A 13,603-nucleotide genomic window follows, 5' to 3' on the forward strand; every position below is an offset into this window, starting at 1 on the left:
TTTAACAGTTTTAGGCTGAGATTTTTGTGGGTTAATTAAGAATTAACTTTCAAGCATCAATATAAATTATCCTGTGTATGGATGATAAAGGATACCCAAATGTAAAACCAAAATTATTGTTTTTAAAATTTAAGAAGCCCTGCATACAGAGATAATGGACAAAGATGGAAAGACTTTGAACCATGACCAGCATATCCTCTCCAGCCTTACCTGTGAAGGAGATCTCCAGATTAATTCCATCGTTCACTATAACATGCAATTTACACAATTACTGGTGCTCTGCACTGTGTTACTTTACCTGTAAACAGGTACCTAGTCTCACACAACTGATTTCTTTTAAAGGAGCTCACTTTCCAGGGAAAATTTTAATTCCTGCACACAAACTCTTCTGAGTAGCATCTACTACAATGTTCTGTTAAAAGTATGAATTGCGCTACCTTTACAAAGGTAGTAAACTTCATACAGATGTTCTGGGACAAGAATAGAGAGACACTAGGAAGGACTTCAAGGTGTTTCACAGAACACCTGCCATTTAAACATTCCAGAGCTAGAAACACAAGTAAATTGCATAGTCCCCTATACTACACACAAGACAAAGTAACTTTGTGCTCTATCATGGAAGATTTGTCTAAACTTCCACTTTTTTGATATATACTTTGATGCATACCATTTTTCATTTCTTTATATTAAACTGTTAATGTTTAAAGAAACAAAATTTTAATAACTGAAGTAAAATATTTTTGCAATATGCGTAACTGGGCAGTTGAGCCTTTGTGTGTCCTGGCAGATACACAATTGAGAGAAGCAGACATTACTGTCTCTGCTAAGTAGGAGCCAACACTGGCATTTTCCACTTGAATTACAGGACATAAGACAAAACTTCAAGATAAACAAAACAAAATACAGTCCTTACCCTCTTTTTACTTTTGTGAAGTCAAAAGCCACTTGTCTATAGGAAACTGCCTTTTCATTCAGATACCTACTATACCGTCTGATAAACGTTGACATGTCATAACCTAAAAAACAAGGTTCAGAAGCTTATTACTTACTTAATCAATTACAGATCAAGAACCTTACTCTAAAGAAAGTGCAAGATATTAACACAAGAGAGCTTCACTATATTTTTGCCTGATATTGTATAGTTAATCTGTGTTATGAAGAACTGTGTATATCATCATAGTCACCATGTAAATCAAACAGACAATACTGCAAATATCTAGATGACCTGAACTATGTAGAAGCTTACACTTCACCTCCACTTCTAAAAGCAAAACAAAGTGTTTTTATGCAAGTTATCTCATAGTATGATAGAAATTATTACCAAGAAGATTACATTATGCATTCACGAAGATGTTCATGAAAAATTAGAAGCAGCTACATAAAAAGTAATAGATAAAGAAAGAAACCTCCCGAGGAGAAAAAAAAAATGTATGATCAGAACTGCACTGAACTGCAGCGTTAACAGTTTGCAAGGGTTTTTCTTTCTGGTTCAGATTTTTCAACTGAAACTCATTTGCCCATAGAATTAGTCTCAAAGTCAGATGGACTTGTTGTTTGGTGGTTTTTTTTTTTTGACACAGACTTTGTCTCACTGACATACTGTATCTGATGTACATGTGTATTTTTTGAAATTTAACTTACTAACCAAAATATGCTTCTCCAAATGGAGAAATTCTTCAGAAATAAGAGGATTTAAATCAGATCTGTTTAGCTAGGAAAGTTAGAAGCATTTATAAGTAAGCCTCTCCTAAAAGATGCAATAAATTCCTCCAGCAGACAACTTCCGTCATGCCACAATAGCATTTTAAATTAAGAAATGCAGCCTGGGATAAAACAGACAGAAAAATTACTTCTTAAATGACACAGTCCATTAGAGTTACTAAGTTGTATTCACTGTCCCACAGCACACTACTAACTTTTGATTAAAAGGTGCCTTACCTTGCAATCCACTTTTGTCTAGGAAATTGCTCAAATTAAACAATGTGTTTCTGGACGCCAGATACTGGATAAAACGCTAGATGAAAGGAAAAATTTGAATGCTTTTACTATATTACCAATGAGCTGGAACTGAGGTAACAGAGTAACAGAAACTCTTTTTATCCAGGTTATGAAATTCAGCTTTTATTCTTTAAGACTGATTTCAAATCTGGAAACTATTACAAAAACTGAGATAAATTTTCAAATTAAGCTAGTTATTTTTTATGTAAAAATCTGTGAACAAATCAGTCACGTAGATATTGCATGAAGCCTTCTGACTGAAATACTTTATTTTAAGCCAGAATATGGAACTGAAAATTTCTGAATAAGTCCCCCCGAATACTTTCTCATTTTACAGGCTCACAACTGTTTCACTAATTTCAATTTTATAACAGTTGATTTCATTTTAGCAATTAGCCAAGGCATCTTTGCTCAGCATACAATTGTAACAGTACTTACCTTAAATATGAAAAAAGTTGATATCAAGATGAGTTTGCTTATAAATTAAATGTTAAACAAATACAAGAATCCATATAAAACATTAACACAGTATGACACTTAGTACATCTCATTCGTTACACATAATTCCAAATTACGTTTCACAAAGTGAATGATGCTATTTTCATCTTATAAAGATACATTTCAGGTCACTGGCACCACATCTTAATGCAGCAGGAAAAATAATTTTGTCTTATGAACCATTGTATAGAGAGCTGCTACAAAAGTAAACCAATCATTCACTTCCAATAGCATTTTGACACGAGGAAAAAAGTAGTTCTGATTAGTGTAACATGTACTATTGAATTATTTGCATTAGTATAAATATATAGGTTACACAGAAAAAAAGACTAGAGAAAAGTACAGGCACTCAGTACTTAGCTATAACTGAATTAAGCAAAAGCTGGAGGACCAAACACTTTTCAGGTTTTTACTAAGGGATTTACAGATTCTCTATGTACTTCTAGACATTTTCATCAACACTTGATTTCCATGTTCAAGTACTATTTCTAGTGAAAAGTTTAATCCTAGGCAGCAATCTTACCCTCATTACTTCTCTAATACATTTGGCAAGTAAAATTTGTTTGACAGTTTTATTCTTAAAATGGAAAGCATTTTAGACAGTGGTCCCATAAAATACCTTTAATTACTATGAAGTGTATTGGTATCAGTTTAAAATTTATACGACTCAAAGTGCAAGCACAGCAAAAGTATACAGACTCTATTCTGGAAAGCATCAATTACGCCAGCAATAATGCTTAAAGTCAACATGAGAAGTTTGCCCTCTTGTGGCTTACTTAGCTTAAAAGACCAGAAATACACTGCAGCTAACCTGCAACAGAAACCAGTATACATATATGTATTTAAAAAACAAAACAAGCTTAAAACCCCTCACAACCCAGCCAGAAGAAGCAGTTACACAACCTAGAAGACTAAGAACACTGAACGCAACTTGAAAGGAAGTTTTGGTCCTCTCTACAAAATCCTACTTCTAATTTTCTAAAACTATCCCTCTTAATTCCAAAATCCATACAGCTTACATTATATTGATGGTTTGCAGTAAAAAAGGCATGTTTACACTTTCTAAGAAAGCCTTCAAAGTATAGTTTTGGGGGTTTTAATGCAGAAAATTCAAGTTCCTGCTATGCTTGGCTTGGTATTTCAAAAAATAAGGCCCTGTAGGAATTCAAGTTGTGGAAAAAACCCAAGCTTATTCCTTTTTGTGTAAACTGCAGGTTTGTTTAGTTGTTCTACAGTATGTGGTGTAATTTAGATGTTCACACTCAAAGCCCGCGCACAGGCACACATTTGTCTTCACTGCAAAAGGTTGGGGGTGATGGTGGAAATCAGTTCAGAACTGAGTAATCTGGGAGAAAAGGCCACCTGGATTAGCCAGAGCATGAACCTAAAAAAGTTTCCATTTTGAGCTTTCAGAATCCCATTCAAGTGACTTTGTTAATTTTGTTTGCTTGGTTTATTATTAGAATAAAACCACAAAAAAAGGTACCTCCAGCATTCAGGACAATTCTAGAATTACAAACTTTAAAGCAGAAACAAATTAAGTAGACAAACATATAATGAGACCTGTGCTTATGCAGAGTTAGACACAAAAAGGTAAAAATAAATATTTTCTTACGAAGATAATTAGTGGGAGCATTTAGCTGACATTTATAGGAATGAAGTGCTGTAACTGTTCTGAGACATATCATTTTTTATATTACCTCATTTCCATACACCATTAGATGATGGGTTGTGATGAGAGATTTGAAGACCACCACCCAGCTACTGTTGGTAGTTCTTTCAAACAAACTGTCTGCCAGTTGTGGGATGTTCACATTCATCTCATTTGTGCATTGGATTAAATCTGCAACACAGAAATTTTTTTATTGAGTTCTGTGAAGGAAGATCAATAACACACAAAAAAAATCAGTACACTCATTTTATATAGTAATGTTTTCTACGAAAATTGAGGGGCTTTCCAGTAAAATAAATTTCTTTAAAAGCACTGTGGCACTGGTCTACCAGAACCTCGTAATATAAAACTCCACTCTGCTCACTGCCAAGATTCCTGGTCCTCAATTGCTTTTGCAGTTTCCTTAGAAGGTCCTGAAACAGAAGTACCATAATGACTTACACTGTCTCTGACTAACAACTCCCAGCTTTCAAACATCTAAAGCATTAGTAGCAAAATAATTCTTACATGCTACCATTTAATCAACTTTTACTGGAAGATTATGACTAGAATTAATTGTAAACCTCATATTTCTGGCCTCTTTAATGGCTAGTAAACCCTTCTAGACATTGTGAGTAATAAAAGATTCAAATACTGCTTAGTCTTGGCACAATGCAATCAATATCTTCAAAAGGGCAGAGGAAACGTTACATGAAAAAATAAGCCTCTATCTACAGAAGTTGACAGATGAATTTAGTTACAACAAAGTAGGTGATTAACTGAAAAGATGGTTAGGAGCATACCAAAACCCGAGGTTGCGTAGCTATAACAAAGCTATCCAATTTTTACTCAACCTGGACTTCCAGTAGACAAGATCTAGTGACCCTTCAAATAGCTGTAAAAAGAAAAGTTACCTTGTCTGTCTTCTAGATTTGCTACTGTTACAACTGCATAACCAGGAAGAGCCATACTGTCCTGGTTTCAGGTGAGATTGAGTTAATTTTCTTTCTAGTAGCCTGTATAGTGCTGTGTTTTGGATTTAGTACGAAAATAATGCTGATAACACACTGATGCTTTTAGTTGTCATGTCTACACTAATTCCAGGACTTTTCAGCTTCTCATGGCCTGCCAGGTACACAAGGAGCTGTGAGAGCACAGCCAGGACAGCTGACCCAGACTAGCCATATAGCCATATACCATATAACATCGTGCTCTGGATATAACTGGGCAAGCTAGCTGGGATGCAGATTCACTGCTTGGAAACAGACTGGGCAACAGGTTGTTTTTTTCCCCTTCTACATGGTCAGCAATTTAATTTGTGCATCACTTGTTTTATATACATTATAATTGTTATTATTATTATTATTATTCTCTTCCTTTGTTATCCTATTAAACTGTCTTTATCTCAACTCATGAGTTTGTTTTTTTCCTCATTCTCCTCCACATCCCCTTGGGGGGGGGCGGGAGGGAAGGAGTGAGCGAGCAGCTGCATGGTGCTCAGTTACTGACTGGGGTTAAAGCATGACACATACTTATAATACAACCAATATAATATGTAGTAATCCAGTAACTTATTTCCAAATGCCCATGAAGGAAGCAATGACTTAAGATCATGACAATGACAAATATAACAGAAGCAACTGTAACACCTAAATGTCATATAACACAGCTTGCTAGCATTTAATACGAAGCTTAATGCAACATAGTACTGATGACATTTTACTATTACCACCCCAAAAATAAAACAGTAATTTTCACTCAAACTTTGAAGACAGCTTGATATCCTGCTATGAACAATCATTCATCAAGAAGTGCTCCTGAAAGAGAAGACCCTCATCCAGCCACAGAAGCAGGTAAGCATGGCTACCATAAACTCAGAACTAGTACAGTCAGAACTGAAAAACCTGCTATTTACAAGTTTAAGTATTAAAGGAAGCAAACAGGAAATGATTTTCACATTCAAAATCTAATGAGATGGAGAGATTAGCCATTCCTTTATCTACAAGTAAAACTGTGATGACTACAGGCATTCATGACCTCATTTATAAGTCACGGTTATCTATTATTGGATGATGATTTGGGGTTGTTAAGACAATGCTAGGATATTACTCAGCAAGAGACATGCTCTGAACTGGATCATTAAAATCAAGCCCTGCAGCTTCTTGATCATCAGGTCTTCCCACCTAAGTAATAACAGAAGCAGTTTTATGCAAGGCTATCTGGCAGGAACACACATCAAATACAAAAGTATGACATCCTGTGATGCGTAACTCATACATTTTGGCATGAGAGGCACAAATGCATGTTAGAAAGTGAGAACCTCTATTCTTAAATGCAACATTTGCCAACTAATCAACAGTAACAAAGAAAGAGGTGCCACTTGAAAATCCACTATCTAAAATTATAAAAAATTATATCCATTCTAGCTGATATTTTGTGCTGGAAGAAATGTTTTCTAAAACATTTTGGCCTTTCAAATCATGTTTTGGTATCTGTTGCAGTGTGGAAAAGAAAACAGGCTCTGTAACCCAGCAGAAAATCATCCCTCACAAGAACTGATGAGAGTTTATGTGAAAAGCATATGAATGAACTTTGGGGGGGGAGGGGCAGGGGGAGAGAGGGCAGGCACATTAGGAAGAAGAACTAGTAGCCAACTGGGAGAGAACATAGGCAAGAACAGAAGTACACAGGCAAGCCTAGCCTTGAATGGAAGGAAGTAAATTTGCAAATGCAAACAAGGGATAAGAGTCACTGTGATACCAGTTACTACAAACTTAAGTTTAGCAAAACATGAAGTTTCTTTCACTACAAAATGCAGGTTGATCAACACAGATGCTTACTAATCTGGTATGTCCTGATACTCCAAAGTGCCTACATCATACATTTCAGAAAAGTTACATCTATCTAAAAGCTTCTTCAAAAGTATTCACATTAGCAATGCTAATTAGGTAAAGAAATATTTGTACAGTTAAATCCAAATTAGATCAGCAGTTTTTTTGCTAACCATAAGCAGCATAGTGCAGACACAGCAGAAGAGAAGACCGTACCCTGCATCCCACACTGCTGCACTGCCTGTTCAGGAAGACTGTCACATACAGTGTTCTTGCCTGTTTATCCTATTCCTACAGACACCTTTCATTAAGGGAGAGGAATAAATATATAATTATTTTCACATCCTACACTTTACGCAACTCATCTCACACCCACCTATGAAAATACTAGCTATGTATTTTGGAACCTAAGTGCCCAAAGCAACATATCTCAAGACTGCTAGTTACTGGGTATGGTATGAGCCACACAACAGGCAGGTATATAACCAAAGGGCAAGGCACTAAGGGGAATAGCTTTAACCTTAGAAAAGAATAAAAAAGTAACAAAAATATCAAGCAAACAAAACCAGATAATCCTTGGTGAAAGCGTGATGATTGTTTCATCTTTGAACTTCTTGTCATAGGAGAGAAGGAGGAGGATTGAATACTTACCCCCATCAATACTACAGAAAGGAAAGTCTCTCCCTGTTGACCTTCTGCATTAGTGCCCACAACACCTCACAGCTGAAAAACTCTCCTGGGAAGTACAAACCACCTTCCCAACTCTAAGAGCTGCTACAACTTCCATAGCATAAGACACATGGCATACAGATATTAAATAATAAACATTGATCATTGTTTCAAAGAAGGCAACAGTTAGCAACAAGAACTGCAAGTTAAGCTTGCAGCTGGCTGGAAGAGTTGTATGAGGGAAGCTTAGACAGCAGTGAATGCAGAGTCATGCCCACGGATGTAGCTGAAGACAGCCCAAGGAAAGGCCATCAGGACAGCCAGGGCTTAGAGAACATGATGCACAAGAAGCAGCTGAAGCAGGTGGGTTTATTCCATCTGCAGAACAGAACACTAAAAGCAGGGAGGGGGAATGTAAATGCTATCTTCACAGTCAGATGTTTCTTAGAAGTTCACAGCAAAAGGATGAGAGGCAGCAGACATGCTGCAACAAGGGAAATTCTTATCAGATAAATAAATTAAAAGTCTTCACAATGAAAGCAGTCAGGAACTAAAGCCCACAAGCAACCAGACCTTTTTTAATTTGCCATGGTTTAAACTGCGGCATGACTAGAGGACCTTCTGAGGTCCCTTCCAATCTAAAGTAATTTACAGGTTTATGTACTGTCCTTGGAAAGAGAAAGAAAAAAAAAACCAACCAGAGAATTGACTTACAAAGTAAGTTAAAGTCCAAAAGAGTAGTCCAACAGGAGCATATTTCTAAAGATTTCAAAACCTTAGACCTATTTAAGTGATTGATAAGACTTATGTTTTGAAGAACTCCATTTACCTACCTACATTAAATCGTACACCAAATTTCAGCAGAGATATCAAAACTAGATTTTCATAGAATCACAGAATGGTTTGGGTTGGAAGGGACCTCAAAGACCATCCAGTTCCAACCCCCTGCCATGGGCAGGGACACCCTCCACTAGACCAGGTTGCCCAAAGCCCCATCCAACCTGGCCTTGAACACTTCCAGGGAGGAGACAGCCACAGCTTCTCTCAGCAACCTGCTCCAGTGCCTCACCACCCTCACAGGGAAGAATTTTTTCCTTATATCTAATCTAAATCTACCCTTTTTTAGCTTAAACCCATTACCCCTTGTCCTATCACTACACTCCCTGATAACAAGTCCCTCCCCATCTTTCCTGCAGGCCCCAAGGAAACAAACAATTCTAGTTTGTTTTTAAATAAACTAAACCATATTTTTGTTTTAACAGTTAAGTTTTTTTACCACTAAATGACTTTCACATAATTCAGTTCTTTTTGGGTTTATGGCTTTTTTCCAACAAGGCAAACATTTTGCAAGGAATCATAACGAAGATCTGGTGTGCAAACATTTCAGTAATATTGAAGATCTGCAATTCCACCTGTACCAAAGCAATTGCATTGCCTAACCCTGTGTGCTGGTTTTGGCTGGGATAGAGTTAACTTTCTTCATAGTAGCTGGTATGGGGCTGTGTTTTGGAATTGTGCTCAAGTTGATAACACAGGGATGTTTCAGTGACTGCTGAGCAGTGCTTACACAGAGCCAAGGCCTTTTCTGCTCCTCACACCACTCCACCAGTGAGCAGGGAACGGACACAAGAAGTGGCACAAGGAATTGGGAGGGGACACAGCTGGGACAGCTGATCCCAGTGACGAATGGGATATTCCATTCCAGATGATGTCATGCTCAGCATGTAAAGCTGGGGAAAGGAGGAGGAAGGGGGGGACATTCGGAGTGATGGCATTTGTCTTCCCAAGTAACCATTACACATGATGGAGCCCTGCTTTCCTGGAGATGGCTGAACACCTGCCTGTGATGGGAAGTGGGGAATGAATTCCTTGTTTTGCTTTGCTTGCATGCGCGGCTTTTGCTTTAGCTATTAAACTCTTTGTTTCAACCCATGAGTTTTCTCGCTTTCACTCTTCTGATTCTCTCCCCCATCCTGACATGGGGGGAGTGAGCGAGCAGCTGGGCAGCGCTTAGCTGCCGACTGGGGCAAAACCATGACATCCTGAAGTCAACTAGTACAAAACATGCAGTAAAACACTGTATAATACTCTAGGAAAGAAAAAGAATGTATTTGCACTCGTGACCAAGATATCTATAGTCTTTACAGCTGTCCAGGCTTCATTGCAAGAAAAAAAACCCAAATTATTTATTGCTGAACAGAATTGAGTTGTTCCATCAGAGAAGTATAAAGGTGAAGTAGTACAGTAAAAGTACAGTAAGACTGAAGATTCACACCCAAGAAATTATCATCTACACACAGCAGCTACTACAAGTCTAAGATGTTGAAGTACAGCATCTACTGCACACTAGGCATGTAGATGTGGATTAGCAAACTCATGGTAAGTGATCATATGATTCTTGACCCATGGCAAACACGAGGCAGTCAGGCTAGAGAGCAATACAAAGGCATCAGCCACAAATTATCCTAGAGAACGTGTGTGCTTTCAATATGTTCCTGTGACCTAACTGCTTGTGCAGAACCTCAGTCTGCACTAAGCAGCCTCCTAAGACAAAGCTATGAAAAACTAGTTTACTTCTCCACAAAAAGAGCCATCAGGTAAGCTGAGCACGTTTTTACGCATTTCTTTCCAGAATCTTACCCATATTAATTTGCAGGAAGATTATAAAAATTTGGCTTGAAAATAGGCTTTGCTAATTCAGACTGTATCATCTGCAGTAACTTGAATAGCAAACTTAACATAAGCTAGAATTACGTACTTCATGTACTGAATATTTCCAATGGTTCAGCTATACCTCTCATTTTGAACAATGTTTCTATTCATAAGTATCAACCTGAAAATATTTACAAGAACCAGATCTTCCAGGCCAGAAAGTGTGGTCCACACCTCTAGTTACTCCAAAATACGTCAAGCAACTGTGACAGATTTCCATCTTGCTAGCTATTGCTTTTTAATCTATTATACCAAAGATGCTATCTAAAGTGAGCGCATAATTGATAACGTTCTCTACACAACACGCTGACAGTTGTGGTTTGGGTTTTTTTTTTTTTTTTATAATGCAAGAGAACATATCCGTCCAGTAAGCAGGCAACTGAAATATTGAAATATTGATCTTTCAACATTAGTAGGCACACACAGTGCCAAAAGTTAAACACATTACATTCTTCAGTAAAAAAACAAACACACACCAAAACTATAAAGGGAGAGTAAGGTAAATGACATTCCAGTTAGTTAATTCTTTATTTACATATTCCCTCAGATACAGATGAAATTCAGATTAAATCAACCCCTTATATAATAAGTTTAGGCCAAACACCAAAAATTTTGAAAATGCTGAACTGCTTTGCCCAGTAAGTCACCTGCCCATTTTCTACATCTCATTGAATCTGAATTCACATTTGCTAAAGTAACTGAAGACATAAGACAATTCTAGTGCAAGACTCAGTAGCTGAGCTTCCCCAAGACAAACTGCTGCAAAACACACTTATATGGAAATTACTTGGGAACAGAAATTATTCTAGACTACATACTGCCTTCATAAATTGGGAAGCTACAGCAGAATGACTGATCTATGGAACAGCATCTCCAAGTAACAGTTGCAGTGAAGGAGCTCATTACCCCAGTGTTGATGAAAAAAAAAAGTGAAAACATTGTAATATATAGTTCATCCAGATTGGTTAAATTTAGTCTAAAACAGAACCCCCCAAAAATAATCTTCAAAATAAGAGCACTTTGCTCTTCCTTCACATCTGTTTGTGGATATTACAGTTTTATGAAGTTGACTGGAAAATGATTAGGACACAAGTAGTGCAATCCTGGGAAGCAGCTCATACACAATATTCAGACTAACTACAACTAGAAAATAAAATAAGTCACAGGCCCTGCCAGAAACTTAAGAAGTTTGCACTGTAAGAATTAGCCCAATTTATCTATTTTTAAAAAAAGATATTAAAAAAACCAGAGCTTAAAAAGAAGAGCTCCACAAGACAAGCAGACCAATTTACTACTGCTCCTGTTTAAAGGATCCAGTTTTCACACTGAAGCCACCCAATATGTGAGTGGCTTCACTCGGATGACATGTTTTCTTTTGATTCCTGTTATAAGAACTCATGTCCCCCAAAACAGCTTCTTACAAGAGTCAGGCCTGTGTTTGACATCCACCCACAGTCACAGAAATTTGGGTCACAAATGCAGCACTGCAATCTAGTGCAAGATTCAATATAGAAATGGCCATCTGAACTACAAAAGGGGTAAAATTTGCCTTAATGCATATTTTAACATCAGAAACTAATAAAACACTAGAAGCACAAGGCATGATTAAAGACAGGCACATATTCCTTCACCACATTAAACAAATATTTGATTTCCCCCAAGTCAACACCAAATCAACATAAAGATACTATGGATGATTAATCAAGTAAACCACATGGTAACAGCCTGAGCTTATATATTCAGAATATGCACATACTTAGCTCCAGGTCCAACAGGAGTCTCCAATTTATTCTGTGATTTTCCACAAACACACATTTACATAGCTATGCCCAGTAACAACTCCTATATATGAATAGTTCTTTGATTACTTTTTAAAATATTATTAAAGTACCACCCTATTAAATTAAACAAATAGCTAATTTCTTTGTACCATCACCTTTGGGCATATGTGCATGTTACGTATCTCTGCCCTACCACAAGGTACTGTCAAAGCTTAAAGGTCATTTCAAATCAAACTACAGACTTTTCAGATAGCATATGCTGCTTTAGTTCAGATAAACTCAATGCCCAGACAAGAAAAATACTATGATAAAAGGGATACATATATAATCACACACAAATTAAAACTTTCACAAAAAATTCTTAATACTCTACTCTTCCAGAATAGTCAAAATCTAAATACTCTAAAATACTCTAAACTACTAGAAGTTCAGCATCCCAGGAGAAGTTACTCAACCAACTCTATGAACTTGTCAGGAAGCTCTATTGTGCTTCAACACTTCATCTTTTCTTAACTGGATGAAAGCCAAAATTTATTATTAGAATTTAAATACATATTGATGGATCCAAAGTATAAGATAAGTATGCATCAGATCAAGCCCAAACACATAGCAAAGCCATTTCTTTAACTATAAAATAAAATAGAAAACATTTCTTGAATGAGTTGAGCAATTATTCTTATGAAATTATGTCCACATAGAGGAGTTCGGTAGAACACAATTCATTTAGCATAGGGATTAGCTTTCAAACTGAAGAGATAGCATACTAGTGACTGACATTCCCACTTGCACAAGGGAACACTTGTGGCTAATCATTAATGGTGGAAAAACAAAAAACCAACAATCAAAAAGCCCCCATACAGGCATCTGCTCTGCTAAGACTCAAGTTCAATTCCCTTCTCTAGCTGACTAGATTTCAATTTGTATCATATAACTCCCAAGTCATACCACTTTCCACTATATTAGGGTCTCATTTTCTTGTGTTAATACTTCTCTCTCTAGACAAATATTTGATCACTAGAACAAAGTAACAAGTGTGAAGTGTTCCCTCTTTTGGTTAGCAATCTCAACTGAAGTGCAAATGCTGAATATAAACATCTGTTACACAGTTCCAAAGGTAAGGCATTACCAAGGTGGGGATGAGAATGTCAGCAGAGACATGACTGTTTCCCACAAAGACACACGATGTAGCTGCAGCTAACGCTGTCAATTTCTTTAAGAATTTGGTGAAAAATTTCAAAGATCAGAAGTCAGCAAATTTGCACCAAATTGGTTAACACTCTGAAGCGATGGGGTTTATGCCAATAGGAAGTCTGCCACTAGACAAAAAAAATCCCTCCTTTGATTTTGCGTTAGGAGTACAGTTACAGCAAGCACTCGTGGTGGTATAATTTACTGTTTCCAAAGAACTTTCATGGGCAATTTTTTTTTTTTTTTTTTTTTTTCCAAACCACACAGGCATGCTA

General features: G+C 36.9%; 1 protein-coding gene across 5 annotated transcripts in view; it reads right to left on the reverse strand.

Moving 5' to 3' along the window:
- The window catches only part of PICALM (phosphatidylinositol binding clathrin assembly protein), a 71,483-nt gene that overhangs the window by 35,809 nt on the left and 22,071 nt on the right, over nucleotides 1–13,603 (reverse strand). For all 5 annotated transcript variants that reach the window (XM_054818924.1, XM_054818914.1, XM_054818903.1 and 2 more), the window contains exons 2-4: nucleotides 4,197–4,339; nucleotides 1,939–2,014; nucleotides 914–1,016 (exon numbers count right to left, since the gene is read on the reverse strand). In XM_054818924.1, the coding sequence (XP_054674899.1) occupies nucleotides 914–1,016; nucleotides 1,939–2,014; nucleotides 4,197–4,339 (322 nt within the window). The remainder of the gene's footprint in view (nucleotides 1–913; nucleotides 1,017–1,938; nucleotides 2,015–4,196; nucleotides 4,340–13,603) is intronic.

The sequence above is a fragment of the Grus americana genome, chromosome 1 (genome assembly GCF_028858705.1).
Source record: "Grus americana isolate bGruAme1 chromosome 1, bGruAme1.mat, whole genome shotgun sequence".
Lineage (NCBI taxonomy): Eukaryota > Metazoa > Chordata > Aves > Gruiformes > Gruidae > Grus > Grus americana.